This window comes from Canis lupus, chromosome 10 (genome assembly GCF_003254725.2).
Source record: "Canis lupus dingo isolate Sandy chromosome 10, ASM325472v2, whole genome shotgun sequence".
Lineage (NCBI taxonomy): Eukaryota > Metazoa > Chordata > Mammalia > Carnivora > Canidae > Canis > Canis lupus.
The window spans coordinates 35301508-35317928 of record NC_064252.1 but is presented as its reverse complement, the minus strand read 5'-3'; the positions used below and the strand labels follow the sequence as shown (position 1 = coordinate 35317928).

At 53.9% G+C, this 16421-nt stretch overlaps 1 protein-coding gene across 6 annotated transcripts in view; it reads left to right on the top strand.

The window, feature by feature from the left end:
- The window catches only part of SH3RF3 (SH3 domain containing ring finger 3), a 355665-nt gene that overhangs the window by 236769 nt on the left and 102475 nt on the right, over positions 1–16421 (top strand). For 5 of the 6 annotated variants that reach the window (XR_007413521.1, XM_049115371.1, XM_049115369.1 and 2 more), the window contains exons 4-5: positions 12847–13200; positions 13661–13702. Coding sequence is in view for 5 of the 6 variants with exons in the window: in XM_049115371.1 (XP_048971328.1) it covers positions 12847–13200; positions 13661–13702 (396 nt within the window). In the remaining variant the exon portion in view is untranslated. The remainder of the gene's footprint in view (positions 1–12846; positions 13201–13660; positions 13703–16421) is intronic. The other variant, XM_049115368.1, reaches the window with a different exon arrangement.

Here is a 16421-nt window from a genome sequence, read left to right as displayed (position 1 = left end):
AGTTTGTTAGGTAGAAGCAGTCATACACGACAGGTAAGCCGGTGTGGCCGTGTCCCCACACTATGTGCAGTGACAGGCATTGGGCTGGACTTGGCTTGTGGGCCTGGCTTGCTGGCCCCTACTCTGTCCTCTGCTTAACCTCTCAGGGCTTCCATTTCCCTTCCATTTGGGCCAAGATTCCGTTCTACCTACTGAGCTCTCTGAGCCCCTTGTGGGAGCATGATGCCAGGTGAAGCTCTCTGAGGGCTCTAGACTGTGACAGCCTGTCTGCGCTCCCACATCAAGGTGCCACCACCCAGCCAGGGCCAGAAACCAAGCCACCTGGGAGGAGGCCAACTTTGCTAGCCCTTTCCTGAAACGTCATGCTCCAAAAAAATACTGCATCTCACTAAACTAAAAAACAACAATTTTTTTATGGCACCTCATGCACTTTTTACAAAATGGAAAAAAAAATATGTTCTTGCCACAACTCAGGAAATGTCACTGTAGGTTGATCAATATCCCAGCCTGATCTGCGCTTTTGTTTTTAATAACTTGTGATTGTGAAAATAACACCAGGTTATTGTTCAAAACAGGGAAATTCAGAAAAATGCAAACAAAAAAAATAAAATTGCCTATAATCCTACCAGTAAATATAAATGAGCACATTAGGAAAAAAATGAAATGTTGTTAGCATATTGTTTTATTTCCTTTATTCTTTTCTATGTATAAATTTACATATATTGTGGACAAATTTGGGATTGTGCTGCATCAGTATTTCCATCTTGCTTTTTTCCCATTAAATTGTGAGAATTTTCCAGTGACATTGTTGCAATAGCTTCAAAGCCCTTGGGCCCTGTAGTCTACCGCCAGCACAATAGTCAGGGGGCCTTGCCACATGCACCTCACATGTCCGTCTGCTGTTGCAGACCAACTGTCTCACTCAGAGCAAAGCCAAGGCTGCCCGCTCATCCTCGTCACCTCTGACCTTATTTCCACCACTAGTGTGCTCTGGCCTCCCTGGCCTCCGTCTTCCTCCTCAGACTGCCAGCCCTGCTCCCACCCCAGGGCCTTTGCACTTGCAGTACCTACTCACTCCCATCACATTTCCCTCAGGTGTCAACAGGTTCCCTTGCTCGTGTCCTTTGGGTGTTGTCTCAGAGAGGCCTTTCCATACCACCGCCTGTAACCGTGCAGCCCTACCCTTCCCAGTGCACCTTCTTGCAGACTTTTTTCCTCCATATTTATTTGTTTACTGGCTGGGTCTCCATGAAGCCAGGGGTTTTATCTACTTTTTTCCATTGATGTACCTTCAGTGCCAAGCAAAACCGCTGGCATACAGCAAGCATCTAATATGTGTGTACTCAGTAATCAGATCCTCTACTTCTGTAGTACCAAACTCAGGTGGTTTAGGGGACACCTCTCCCCCAGCTAGTCTATCTGGGCCTGTGCCCTGCTGCCAGTTGGCCCAGGAGTCCCCAGCAGCCCGCCCAGGTCTTCCTTACAGCCTCTGCACCAGCTCCTCGGAGCCATCTGACCACTGTTCAGCAGGCCACAGAGGCTTCAGATCACATCCTCACCTGCATTGAACCAGAAATATCCATGACCTGAGTGCTGGCTTAAGAGTCTGTGCACACAGCACGTGCATGCACGCATGCACACATGTGTTCTTGTACCCACCTGTGCCTGCCCTACCTTGAAATGCTCCTATCACTTTTGGCCTCGGTCCATAACCATTGAAATTAAGCTCCTTCCTCACTTACCCTGATCTTTCTCTAATAGATCTTTCAGTGGATTTGCATTTATGAATTCTGAATATTCTCACACCCACTTTGTGACCATGGAATAGATCCCTAAGGGAAGTTCTTTCTATGAAAATCTTCTCTGGCCACGTGCTGCTGTGTGCAGCTCACATGTGACAGCTGGTGAGGATGAGTGAGTACTCTGAACCGAGGGGGCTCCCGCTGTCTCTGGGAGCTCAGACCCTGGGCTCAGGCTCAGATTTGGAGTGCCAGCTCCAGTATGCCCTCTCCTCTTAGCCAGTGGGTGGGTGTGCACAAAGCCAGGTGTGAGTTTCAGCCCCCGGCCTGGTGTGTGTGTGGGGGGGAGGGGGGGTGTTGATGAGAGCACAGCTCAAAGCACAGAATTGCCGTTTAGATTGTACTCAATAAGTAGACATTATTATGCACACACACACACACACACACACACACACGTTAGCTGCATCCATTCGTTGACTATTTGTTGAGCATCTACTGCATGCCCAGCATGAAGCTCATGAATCATTTGTGAAGTGAGGTGATTATTTACAAGAGGAAGAAGTAGGCTCTAAATTTCAAAACTGTATCAGCTCTGAGATCTTGATAGTGTTGATACAGGGGTTGCCCTGAGATCTCAAAAGAGAGGGAGAGAGAGATGGGGACAGAGGCAGAGAGGGAGGGAGGGCATGGAGGAGATGCATGTCTGCAGGCACTGTGAGTGCTTGACAGCTGTTTATGATTCAGTGGTGAGGAAGTAGCAGTCAGAATGTAAGACCACAGCAGAACAACTCGGTGACAGCCTGGTGAGCATTCCTCAAACCAGAGCCAAGCTATGTCCCTTGCCATACCGGGAGCTTGCCGTGGGTGGCATCCCGGGTCTCTTGGCTACATAAGCTCTGTTCACTACCCTTGGGAGTTGGTCTCAGAGATGTCCCCTGCATGACAGGGCCCCACTGCAGATACACAGGTGCCCAGGGTCAGCAAGGACAGATGGGGCCATGAGCATCTCCCTTGTGGCCTTAAATCCTCAAACCCAGCTGGTGTGTAGTTTCAAAGATGTGCGTCGCTAGAGGAGACCAGAAAGGCCTGGGTGGGTTCAGAGGCAAGCAGTGTTTCCTTTTTGTTTGTTTGTTTGTTTGTTTTAAGATTTTATTTATTTATTCATGAGAGACACAGAGAAAGTGGCAGAGACACAGAGGAGAAGCAAGCTCCATCCAGGAAGCCTGATGTGGGACTCGATCCCGGGACTCCAGGATTATGCTCTGGGCTGAAGGCAGGCGCCAAACTGCTGAGCCACCCAGGGATCCCCAGCAAGCAGTGTTCTCAACCTGGGTCCTCTGCAGGGAGCCTATGGTGCCTGGGTGTCCCCAGAAAGGCTTTCCAGCTATTCATGGGGAGCACCAAGCCATGGGGGCTGGAGGCACCACACCACACATTTTAAAATAAGATTTATTTGAGAGGAAGACAGAGCTGGGGGAGTGGCAGAGGCAGAGGGAGAAGCAGACTGAGAGGGCTCCATCCCAGGGCCCTGGGGCCATGACCTGTGCCAAAGGCAGACTCTTAACCAACTGAGCCCCCCAGGCACCCTCACACTGAAGCCATGCAGACAGGGAAAAGAGGACTTTTATTTCTTGACAGGGAAATGTCTCTCTTTCCCTCTTAATACCAATGGCTTTCAGCCGTCTTAGATTGCATCTTACAATGAGAAATGCCGTTTACATAGTGACCCAGAGAATGCACCAGTGTGTATGTGAAACTAAACCAGCTGTTTTTTACCCTTAGCACGTGATGCATTCTGGCATTTTCTCTTTTAATCTGGTTCTTTTTTTTTTTTTAGAAAACACTGATCAAGACCCACTAAATTGGCACTTTAAAAATTCCTGTTGGCTAGAGATCTTCAAAGTAGGGTACACGATGGGGCGCCTGGGTGGCTCAGTGGTTGAGCATCTGTCTGCCTTCATCTCAGGTCCTGGGATCGAGTCCCACATCCGGCTCCCTGCTCAGGGGCTGTCAGCTTCTCCCTCTGCTCTTCCCAACCTTATTCACACTCTCTTTCTCTCAAATAAAATCTTTAAAAAAAAAAAACAAAAACAAAATAGGATGCATGAAGCTCTGTGAGTAAAGAAAGGAGATATTAGAACTTTTTTCAAATTTATTATTTAAATTTTTCTGACTCCTTTCAATTTCTATTATGTGTATGTTTTCTGATGCGTGTTAATATAGTGGTACACTAGAACACGTATGTAATTTACTGGCACTGTATGCCCAGAAGGGCATTACTGCTGGGGGTAAAGGTTGCAGGGCCCTGGACTGGGTCACCTTGCTGGACTGGCCCTGGTACCATCAAAGAAGCTGTTGTCTGCCATCTGAATCTGAATTCTGTACCAGCCACATCCCTTCATGGTTCCCTTTTCCTCCTTTCTCAGCTGCCCAAAATCTGTGACTTCTGTGACACTGTTTCAGTCAGTGCTGGTCTGAGACGGTCAGAGATACAGGTGCAAGCACACCCCCCCGCCCCCCCCCAGGCAGTGCGCTTTGTGGCACGGGGGTATCTCTGCTGGGACAGTCCCATGTCTTGCTACCTTCCAAGCAGCAAGATGTCCCCTTGAGGGTTCTTACAGAAAATGGAGAATAAATGGTGCCTTTGTGTTCCTCTTCTTAGTTGAAAAACAACCTTTTTTTTTCCTTCTACATTTTATCTTCAGACAAAATTATGATAGGATCCTTACACGAATCTCAAAACTTCTAAGCGGTCGCTTTGCTGACAGGACACACCTTGCTAAGGTGCTAATCATAATTCTTTGCCGCTTACGAGCTTTTTTCCTGAGTTTAACACATTCTTAGCAAATGAGTGAAGTTCTTTTTCCTTCTATAATTTTATCAGACTCCTTGGAATTCTCCTTTTTTGTGGGCTCGGATACTGAATGGAGAGTGTGATTGCTAGGACAGGGAACATAACCCACTAATGAGAGGCTGAATTCAAAGGAGAGGAAGCCTTGTTCCCCATGGTAACTGGGGTACATGCCTGAGAAGGAAGGGGTGACGACTTGGAGCAGAAGCTGAAAGGGGGAGCCTGCTGGGTAGTTTCTGGTTGCAGTGGAGGGACTCACTCCCCAAGCAGGGACACTGCCTTTCTATCTGAGGGCCGCTTAGGAGCCCACATGGCAGTGATGTGGCCATGAGGTCGTGGCCAGGACTCACTGCCTTGTCACATGTGCCCCAGAGGACCAGGGCCCCCCCTCTGACTCTCAGGAAGGTGCTGTCAGGGCAGCACAGGGTCATAGAGGGTTATGATGTGAATGTCACCGTGATCTGCGAGGGCAAGGGGTGGGACAGGTTTGCCGAGGCGGTGGGTAGCCGTGCCCAGCTGCCCCCACTCTGAGCTGCAAGCACGATGGAGGTATGTGAAACAGCCCCTGCTCTACAAGCTTCTAGGGGACCAGGGGATGTGCGCCCCCTTCTCATGGGAAGTGTCCTGGTCTGACAAGTGTCCTTGTCGAGTCTGTGGTAATGGGGTGTTGAAATGAATCCCATTCCCCACCCTGCACTTTAATTCTTAGGATCATCTCTTCCACAATCCTCACCCGAACTCAGTCTTTATATGCAAGATTAAGCAATTGTCTAGGCAGTTCAGGTCTACAGCTTTGTCTTAATTGCTGGATATTTCTTGTTTGAAACCTCAGTCATCTGAATAACTGCTTCAGTTCAGCAGCCCACTTTGGCAAGTGCAGCCTCACCTGTCCAATCCAGTCACCTTGAGAAGAGGACACGGAGAGAACAGAAGAGAAAAGAAGCAGCTGCCCTGGGCTGGGTGGGTGTGGGTCAACGCGGACTGGCCAGCAGCCTGGGATGATGGCTTCCACTACACCACTGGGGTGCTCACCACCTCAAAGAGTGCTTAGTTATGAGGATGGGGATACCTCCCAGGGTAGAAAAGCCTTTCCCATAGCAGGTACACAACAAATACATGTTGAGCGAATGGGAAAATGTCAGCCCAGGTTGTTGGCATGTGTAGTACAAATGTCTAGAGTTCAATTTTCCAGTAAAAAAAGGTTTGGCATTGTTGTCAGGCCTGTGAGGTCCCCACCCGTTTGCAATAAAATGAAAGAGAATAGAAATAGCCCCCACCCTTGATAATTGCAACTGGGGTCCTCCCAGGGTGAGAATTTGCCTGACCTAATTTTCATGCTCCCATAAAAGGTCTGGATGTTTTAAAGGTCCACATTTGAATCTCTAAAAGGAACCCAAGCCCCTCTGATTGCAGAAGGCATAGATGTACCCTCATGGCTATGATAATTTTTTAACCCAAAGATGTAGCAGGACCAGAAAGCATCTCCACACTCTGCAGTAAGAAGGGAACAATGGCAGACCCACAGACATGTGGTAGGCCTGCCATCTGGCCACTTGTTCACTGTGTGATTTGGAACAAGACACTTAAACTTCTCCTCTGAGACTCAGTGTACTCCTCTGTGAAATGGCCGTGTGGACCTTGGACGGTGGGTATGAGGGTCAGATGAGCCTTGTGGGGCGAGGGTGGAACTGTGTTGTGCATGGCTGGCCGTCATCCCCTGTCTGCTTTAACCTTCTTAGTGCTCCAGAATCCTTGTTTTGGTCACAAAGGCCTTGCTCATCAAAGGCACAAGCTGTGTTCCCGAGACAGCCTTCGAGGAGGAGGGTGAGGGGTGCCAGAGCTGAAAGCAGATCATTCTCTTCTCACTTGCCCCTGCTGACGATCTGGTCCCCAAAGAACGGAGTGTTTTACAGACGAGCACAGATCAAAATGCAGTCAGCCGTGTGTGCCTGCCCACCTCTGGAGGCGGGAGGCTCCTGAGATTTTTCCTGACAAAAGTTTCAGGCGAGTAAAGGCCAGTCTTCCTCCGCTCCTGAGTTTGTGAAGCTGTCACGAATAATAGGCCAACTAGCAGGCCTGGTGACCTGTGTTCTCCGGAGCCCACCGGGGGATGAGGGGGTGGGGGGGAAGCCTCACATTAAAGCTGTGTGCCAAGCCCAGGCTTCCATCTCTGGTCATGTGGCTCTTCTGTGGGGAGAGCGCAAAGCAGTCTGTTCCAGCCACCATGGGTCTGCAAGAGCCACAGCAGTGTCTCCCGGGAGTTTGTCTACATGCAGGAACTTGAGGGCCATCCCAGACCTATTGAGCCAAAATCCACAGCTTTACAAAGCTCCCAAAGAGTTCGCCCCATGCAGAAGTATAGGCTTTACTAGGACAGCCCCTCCCCCTCACCAGAGCATCCCCAGGAGTGGAGCCAGGACACCACAGGTGTTCAGGAAGTAGCGGTTGTGTGCCCGCATCCACTGGTTGCCTGCGTTTTAAATGGTGACACCTGCCTTCCAGCTTGCTCCCCTCTTTGGCTTCCTGGATTTCCAAGAAAGGAAAGACACATACTTCCCTCCCTCTGGTCTCCATCGCCAGCCTGTCGTTCTGGGGTGCGGACGCATGCAGACTGGACTTCTCGCCTCTGGGTTAGGATGGAGGTTTCCTGGTATTTCACTTGAGACCTGCAGGGCCCCTCGCCCCATTGTCCCTTCTTGCATGTTGTATCTGACAGCAGCCTGCATGTCTGGTTTCCGGTCTTACTCCTTCTTTAAAAGATCCCCCCACATTCCCTCAGTCTCAAGTCCTCTTGGCCAGCACTGGTGATTTCAGGTCACTGAGCCCTGCCCGGGATCAAGTGCCAAAATCCCTTGCTAGCCTCAGGCTCCCTGCGGGGGCCTCAGGGCTCACCTGAGCCTGCAGATGAGAGCTTTTTTATTCAGTCCGGTCCCCAACATCACCTGCAGCCAGGATGCCACCTCTCTAGTGGTGACTCTAAAAGGACTTCGTATGGAACTATTGCAACAATGGAAAGAAGAACCCTTCAGTTCTGACGTTTCCAGATGTTTCTGTGGCTGGAGAGAAGAGTGGCGTGGAGGAAGACCACACCTGAGCTGACGAAGTTGGTGAGGCAGAGGCCTGGGAAGAGGGTCCTGTGCCAGGGGAGACCCACGGTCCCTGACTGGGGCGCGCCATGGCTGACTGGACCCGGGGACGAGGCACATGGGTGGCGGCTGAGTGTTTGGGGCTTGGGCTGGCTACTGTAGAGGGCCTCCCACAGAGGGAGGGGACAGGCCTGCCAGGTGCCATCCCTTCCAGGGACACTGACTGTCCTCAGGATACATGAACAAACCCAGTGAGACTGGTCCATGTTGGTGCCACTTTGTTTCCATTTTGTATGGAAGTTGGAGATGTCTTCTATTCTCATCCCCAAGCGGGCAGAATAGGGGTTCTTGGATGCATTGGGGTGTGTGTGTCATCTGTGTGCAAACAGCAGCCCAGGCCTGTGTGTTCTGTCTCTGTGAGGAGAGGAGCAGATCGGTGACCAGCCATGTTCAGATGGGGAAGCAGAGCCCTGTCACTGCCAGAAGCACATCTTGGTGGGAGCGGGGAGCATCCTGGGGCAGAATTCCAGGAAGCACGCGTTCTCCCCTCCACATATCACTCTTCACCATTGGCAGGAAGCAGCCATTCACAGAATGTTCTAGCATTCTGCTTGTGGGGGGAACATGGGGGTGACTTCAGAGTTTACAGCCTCCTCGGTCCTTCCCCTGGGGCTCCCAGGCTACCTGGGCAGCATCCTCAGGCCCAGGAGACAGGCTGTAGCCTGCTCCGGGGAGAGCAGAGCCATCTGGCTTCTGGGGCGTGGAGGCCTCGGGCAGGCGGGCACTGCCCCATTTGGAGTCTGAGGAGATGAGAAATGGAGGCTGCACCTGGAGGGTGTACTGCAGGAGCTGCTGCCCAGCACGTGCGGGGCAAAGGTGTCCTGCAGTCAGGCCGTGGATGGGCCCAGCCCTGAGTGTCACATGACATGGCTAATCGGAGCTTATTGGGAAGACGCTGGCAGCTCCCCCAGTGGGGACGGTCGCTGCCAGGAACCGGTCACAGAGTTGCAGCAGTCGGCGTGGGATCTGCCGGCCCACCATCTGCTTACCGGCCGTGTGCTTGTCTAGTCCAGTCCAGGGTGGCAAATTACGGCTTAATCCCCTGTACACACGGCTCCAACAAGAAGCTGCTTGTCACCAAAGCAAAGGTTCAGTGAAGAAGCTAATGCTGAACTGTCTATCTTCATTGGGAGGGGCTTTCATTGGCCAGCCACTGGCCTACCGCAGAGATGTCAGGGGCTCTGGCACGGATGACGTGTGGACCGCTCAGCACAGGAAGGAAACCCTCCCTACCCCTGTGGCTTGCTGACCATGTCTATCTCTCTGGACATTTATTGGCCTTCCCTTTCAGTGCCCACCATGGGCATGCGGCCCACACTCTGGTGTCCATTGAGAGGGGGGCGGCGTGGTTGGCCATGGCAGCCTGCTGGGGAAAGGTCTCGAGGACTGAGCGGTGTTGGGATGAGCCTTGTGGCCATCAGTGAGCAGGTCCTGCCAGGCCAGCCCCCGTGGTGCTCCCAGCTGCTGTGGCCTCAGCTCAGATCATGGCTCCCTCTGCCCTGGACGCGCGTATGCCTCTGTTCTGCCCATGCCTGGATATCCTAGAGTTTCTCACACGTTTCTCGCACTCAGCAGAATCACAGGGCAACTACGTGAGATGCTCCAGATCAACTGCTTGGGAGGAAGAACCAGGTTATTTTAGCCCAACCTTGGGTGGCATCAGTGCTAATATATCCATATACTGCTGTTCCACATGAAGGTATTGGGTCTGGGCTCTGCTGCCCGTAAGTGGCAGGCGTTGTCCCTGTTGCTTCCTGCTCCTCTGTGGGCCACTTGGCCTGCGGCCTGCAGCCTGGTGCAGAGCACTGGGGCCCAGGAGACCGAGCCCAGGTGTGCGAAAAGCCCCAGGATGGCCGTGCGAGGCCATGGCCACCGGTCTGTTCTGTGAGCCAGCGCCGTAGAAGCAGCAAATGAATAAAGTCATAAAATAGAGCAAAACAGCTGAGCCTGGTTGGAAGAAACGTTTCAAAGGAAATAATCCTGGATTTAGATCACACATTTTGGGGCCTACAGTGAGTTTTTCAAAACCTCCCTGGGAAAGGCAGGTATTTGTAATGGAAATGCTGACAGCTCTACAGCCCTCGCCTGGGCGTCTGCAGGGGCTGGACGAGCAGCTACTGCTGCGTGTGTGATCTGCTTGGCATTATGGAGATGAAGCATACCCTCCTCTCACTGCTTAAATTCAGAGGGGCCTTTTTTTTTTTTATTGTTATTAACTCATTAGGATGCTACCAGCTGCACACCCTAGTAGTACAGGCTGGGTGTGAACCTGTGGTCTGTCCTCCACCGTCCGAGGGATGACCCAGACTCCACGGCAGGCGGGTTGGACCCCTCCAGGCCTGGCCCCCCACTCAGCTCCCGTGCACATCCCCGGCTCAGGAAGGGCCTGGGGGTGGCTCCTGCACCTTGGACTGTGCCTCGCCCTCAGCCCTGAACTCTTTACTCTGCACCCATGGTTTGGTGCATATTTCAGGAGGGCCCTGCGTCCTGCCTTCTCCCCTGACCTCTCAGGCAGAGGCTCTGCCAGCAACCCGAGTACTCTCCCTCTGAAGTCCATGTAGCCTTGGAAGTGGCCAAAGCAAGGCCAGGGGCATGTGGGGTGCCACCCACACTCTGATGCTCCCTCTGGGGGCACGTCGGGGCCACAGTGTGGAGAAGGGAGATGCATCTTTGCTGTACCCTCTTCCCTTTCCCTGTCCCTCACGTCTGCCCTTTGTGGCCCCTCCTCTGGACACACTGTGTCATGGCTCATCCCAGGTGGAAGACTGGGTGGACAGTCGTGACCAAGCCATTTCCTATCCCAGGCCCTAACTCAGATACCGACTCTAGGGCGACTTGTGCCCCATGCACTCACCTGACACCTCCTGGGCCTCAGCCTGGGGTGGCTCGCTCTGCCTGGACACCCTGAAACTCCAGCCTCTGAGTTTAAGGCTTATTGGTTGGCTCAGCCTCACTGACCTCTGACGTTCTGTCTGTGTTAGGAATGTTATCTCTACTTCCCATGCGTGGGTGACCGCTGAAGCCCACCCCCCAATGTTGTGGCAGGACCATGGGGGTGCCCTGCTGCTGGCATCTCAAATCCAAGTGGGAGCTGGGACCCCTCAGCCTCCTGGATGGCCTGACATGACACACTTTGTCTTTCTGATCCCCCCTTCTCCTCTGATTTTCTTCTCTAGTTTTATTGCAGTGTCAAGGGCGACATGCAGGAGCCCATCGCGGACACTGCTCTGGCAGAGAGCCTGCCAATGAAAGCATCCTTCCCACCATCCCTGCTCACACCCCTGAGCCACTGGAGGCCTCTCAAGGACAGGCACGCCTGTGCTTGCCTCCCTTGTCATGCAGAAAAGCCCTGGCTGAGGCCCAGATCTTGAAGTGAATTTTAGGAAAACTGGTGCTTCTTCAGAGTGAAGGGACCTTTTCACCTTTGAGAACGCTGAGAAGAAATGGATGGGCTGGAGATGTCCCTGTCCACCTGCAAGAACACCTATTCCATGTCAGGCCAGGGAGGTGTGCTCCAGGCTATCACCTTCGTTCAGAGAGCAGTGCCGGAGCTGGGCAATGACTGGCCTCAGGGCGTTTGCCCTTCGGGAATTCAAAGAGCTTGTGATCATAGGCTGGACATTTAGGAATGTGATGTGTGCTGAGAAAAAAAAGACAGAGCAGGGTTGGAGCCCAGCAGGCACGCTGCCCCACCTGCCAGCTGCCACACTGGGATCCAGCCACCTGCTGCTGCCTCGTGGTCGGGAAGCTGGACGAGGGCACCCATGCCCAGTGATGTAGGGGTCATTGTGGCCACTGCTCCCAGCACCAGCAGAGCCACAGTGCGCTGGCAGAAACTGGGCCAGCCGGGCCCACCTGAGCCCATGACACCCTCAGCTGTTTGTTGGCTCAGGAGGAAACAAAACGCAAAGGTTCGAGCTCCTTCATGATTCACTCTGTGCTTCCTGAACTAGGGCTCCCACAGGGCTAGCTGGTGGTGACTCCATTTCTTCTGCTACTTCTGAAAGGATGAGGGACAAAGAGTAGAATTTTACAGGCATTACCTAGCAAGACGACATTTATTTAACCCATCTTGTAGAGACGTTCCTAGGCTGCTTCTCACATCACATTGTCTTCCTGGCCACACTGAACACATGGTAACCAGTTCTCTGTCCTTTATTCTGTGCGCGCTGCCCCTTGGGTAGGAACTTAGCTTGAGCCCAGCCCAGACCGAGAAGGAAGGGCTCTGTTGCACACCTGGGATGGAAAACTTGCTGGGAGTGCAGGAGGCAGAGTCAAGTTGGCTCACAGAAGGTAGTTTACCTTGAGGCCCCCCAGCATCTCCAGGAGCATGAGGCCTTGCCCCCCCTCAGGTGCCGCCCAGCACAGCTCTGGTAGGGAAGGCCGTCAGCCAGCCTGGGTGCCGACCCTGGGTCCCCCAGGCTGCTCAGGGGCTCGAGCCCATCCCACCTGACCTGATAAGCACTGCCTGGGATTGAACTTTTGTCAGAGGCACTTTTCCGGTGAAGGTATCTGCTATTTTATGATACAAGTAGGGAGAAATGGAAGAAGCAGTGCCCTGAGTCCTTGCAGAATCGCTGAAAACAGGACGGTCTTGCCCCCTCATGGACTGGGGGTCAGATCAGCCTGCGGCGAGCCTGGTCCTGCAAACAGCATCCGTGGCTGCTGCCGAGCAGGTGGGACACTCGCCACCACCTGCCGTCACCAGGGACAGTTGTGCATTCTGCTCACATGCCTTGCGTTTTCCTGCCCACATGGCCAGAGTGGTGCCAGGCAGGCCAGACCCGTCACCGTGGGGAGTGTGGGGCCCGTGGCTGGGCATTCCTTCTTCCCTCCCCTGCCCCATGCCCTCTGCAGGTGTGCACCTCACACCCCAGAAATGGGCACTCTGGGAAAGGATGGGGCTACCCCAAAAACAGCTGCTCTGGAGACCTTTGCAATAAAGTCTTTGGGGGTCACTGCTGCCTCTGCTGTGTTTGTGCCCAGCGCCACTCACAGGGAGGTCTGTTGGAAAGGCCATGTGAGTGAGAACACATTGCCGGGTGGGGAGGACGCGGGCTGGAGCCTGTGACCTCTACTTACTGAAGCTTCCCCTCCCTTTCTCACCTAGCTCAACGACTCGGCCAAGCAGCTCATGGAGATGGACAAGCCCTGCCCAGCCGCTGTGTCTGGCTGCCACGCCCCGGTGCCCTGTGACCCCGGCACAGCAGCCAGTGTGGCCCTGGGACCCTCAGCGAGCAGCACGGGGGCGGTCAGCGCCTTTCAGCGGCGTGTGGACAGCAAGAAGAATGCCAAGAAGCGCCACTCCTTCACCGCGCTCAGTGTGACACACAAGTCCTCCCAAGCCACGAGCCACAGGCACTCCATGGAGATCAGCGCTCCAGTTTTGATCAGCTCCAGTGATCCCCGGGCCGCGGCCAGAATCGGGGACCTGGCCCACCTGTCCTGCAGCGCTCCCACCCAGGTAATGTCCTCGGGTCGTGGACAGGGCGGTGCTGGGCCTCTGGTCCTGGGGTAGGGAGCTGCATCCTCAGCCATGCGCTCAGCGTCCGGTTTCCTAACTAGCAGAAGGAAGGCCACGGCAGCCGTGCCCCTGGGGGCCACCATGACTTCCCAGTGTCTGCCTGGCCTCAGGGACCCCCAGGCCTTGGTCTCGTAGCTCCCAGGGTAAATGGAGGAGTGGTACTCGGTGTTGGAAAGGTGACCTAGGTGGTGTGTGACACAGGCCTGTGTACTCGAGAAAGTCCTCCTTTGTCAGCATGCACGCAGGGCATCCAGTCGAGTCTTGCAGGAAGTCTGGGTACAGTTTATTGTCAGCATGGTATGTTTTTAGCATCTCTGTAGCACTTGCTAGTCTCATTTCAAAAGAAGCTCAGAACCAGAATGAACTGCCTTGTTTAGTACTTTGATTTTTATTTTTACAGAGACCTTCTATTTCTAGACATGGCACTGGTTCCATTCCAGAGGTAAGATGAAGGAAAGAGGGGGACGTTATTCTCAAGCTACCAGCCATTGTTTGCCCCACACACCACGTGCTGGTCTCCGTGTGCTGGCCATGGTGTCCTGTAATCCGTGGGTAATGATTGCCAGGCTCAGGCTTCCCCAGTGTTCCCAGGAGCTTTTGAGTGCACATCAGCAGAGTTCCTGCCCCACAATGTGTGGGCTCTGGCGTTCTGTCTGCCTCGCCCTCATCCTCACCTGCTCTTGCCCTCCTGTCTGTCCACAGCTTCTGAGTTAGTGCAGCAGAGGGCAGGTTCAGGCCATGCAGTCTGGGTCTACTAGAGACAGGCTCTAGGGTAGGAAGGGAACAGATTTTCTTTTTTTAATTTGTGTCCCATTTTGTTGCACAAGGACCTCAGTTCTGAGTCAGCTCATCCTAGCAAGGACTGGGACCCTGAGTCCCATTTTCCGGCAGTTACATTAGAAGTGAAAGTCATGGCCAGGCTCTAGGCTTTCGTCAGGGTCATTGAAAAGGGTGAGAGGTCAAGCAAAGCAGTTTCCACCTATCTCCCATCCCATATTAACTTAATTATTGGGACACATAAGAGGTGGCACTGAGCAGCCGTAGGAAGGGTAAGGCTGGAAGACACCACAGGTTGTGTCCTGCAGGCACCAGCATGCCGTCCGAGGTCAGATGCACCCGCAGACCAACCCCAGCTCTGCCGCCTGCCTGCTGCCTTCCTGGCTAGGTGTGACTGTGCTGACCCGTGGTCACACCAGGACATCCATCTCCTGGCCGACCCGAGGACCCGTGTGGCAGCTGTAGGTCCTGTAGTTGGCCACGGTGCCATGCGGATCGTCTCCCCACTGTGCCAGGCACGCTGGAGCAGGACCCAGTCCCAGGTTTCTGTGCCTGGCAGGCAGACCTGGGCTTTGTGATTGTGAACCTGGAGAAACGCAGCATCGTTGCAGGCCTGCCTCCATCCACAAACGGAGGCCTGTACATGCCAGACAGATGTCAGGGATGGGTTCCAGGCTGGCAGAGCAAGACTGCCTGGGCCTCCTGGTGCCCTGGGGCATGGAGTGTGCAGGTAGACCCCTGCCCTCCTGTCCCCCAGGCCCCTGCAGACAGGCCGTGACACAGACCATCATCACTGACAAGATGAACCCTTAACCCTCTGTGAGATGAACGAGGCCAGTCATCAGGAACCCAGGCCAGCTCTGCCCACATGTTTGCACCCCCACCCACACACCCAGGACTTCTTGGGCCACAAGAGCAGGGGTTTAGGACTTTAGGCCAGGGGTCCCAGAGCATCTTCTTCTGGAGAATGAGGGCAACTGTGGTCACTGGTTGTCACAGTTACTGAACCCTGGTTGAACACTGCACAGTGTTTATAGAAAGTTTGTGGCAACAGGCCTGTGTGTCCTGGAAGAGCAGCTACCTGCATGGAAAAGGGGTGGCTGAGTGTGTGCTCGTGGTGTGCATGGCCTCGGGTGAGCAGCTGCCACTGAGTCAGTCTGCAAGACCGGCTCTCATGTGACAGGTACCTTACATGGATGTGACTCTGATCAGAAAGGGCTGCCCTATGTGAAGTGACTATGCTGCTCTTTGTTTACTGGACTTGATCCTGAAACCCTCTGGTGGAAGATGAGCTGCATTCAGACCAGGCACGTGCACACAGTAACAGCGCAGGTGAGATGCTCTGGGATAGGGAAGCCCCCGCAGCTGAGCCAGAGCTCGTTAGCATCGCTGACTCTCCTCGCTCTCCTTCGTGTTCCTTCGTAGAGTCGAGGGGAAGTGTCAGGGCTATGGTTTTTATACAAATGGCTCTAAAATTCGGTAGCTGCTTCTCAGATGGAAGGCAGTGAGCACTGTTGACCTAAAGCTGGGCCCACACCCTGCAGAGCACAGTGGGGGTTGCACGGCTGCCTGGGGGGGCATCCAGGGTGTGTGCAAGTGTGCGGCTTGCGTGACCCCAGGCAGTGCTGCTCCAGCCTCATCTCCTCCGCTCCTGCTCTCACCTCCCTTGTCTGGGCTTCTTTGTACATCCCACCGTCAGGAGAGCCAGCAGGTTGGATTATTTTCATTTGCACATGAGGAAACTGAAGCCCAGAGAGCATGAGTCATGTCTCAGCACTGCACTGGCCTGACAGACTCCCTGCCCTGTCCAGATGGCACGGACACGAATCCAGGCTATGGACACCGCGGCCCCTCAGCTCCTCTTCTGTAAATGCACAGGGCTGACCTCAGCCCCAGGAGATGGAGAAGGAAAATACAGCCAGTGCCTGTGGAGAGTGGCTGGCACCCTGTCCAGGCCGCCTCCTCCCTCCCTCCCCTCCTCCCTTCCTCCTTTAGTCTGGGACCCGGGTGGCGTGCAGATGAGGGCAGTGTCTCAGTGGACAGCCAGGCTCCTCTGCTCATGGGCTGTGCACCCAGGAGAATTGCTGAACCTCTCTGAGCCTCTAGAGCTGCCTTTAAGCGCCAGGTTGATCACGGTCCAGGTGCCAACTCTTCCCAGATCCTCAGCTTTCTCATCTGTTAAATGGAGCAGCTATTGCTGTGAGGGTAAATTGAGAGCACAGGCTGACCTCTTTTCAGTGAGCATGTGTAGTGGTTCCTCTGCCGCTGGGGATCAGGAATAAGACCGGCCCCGCTGCATCGGGTACGTCAGCCGGGGCTCAGGCCTCATGTGTGCTGGCCACGTTCTCCCTGTACCATGGACTGCGCTAGACGTTGGAGTGCCA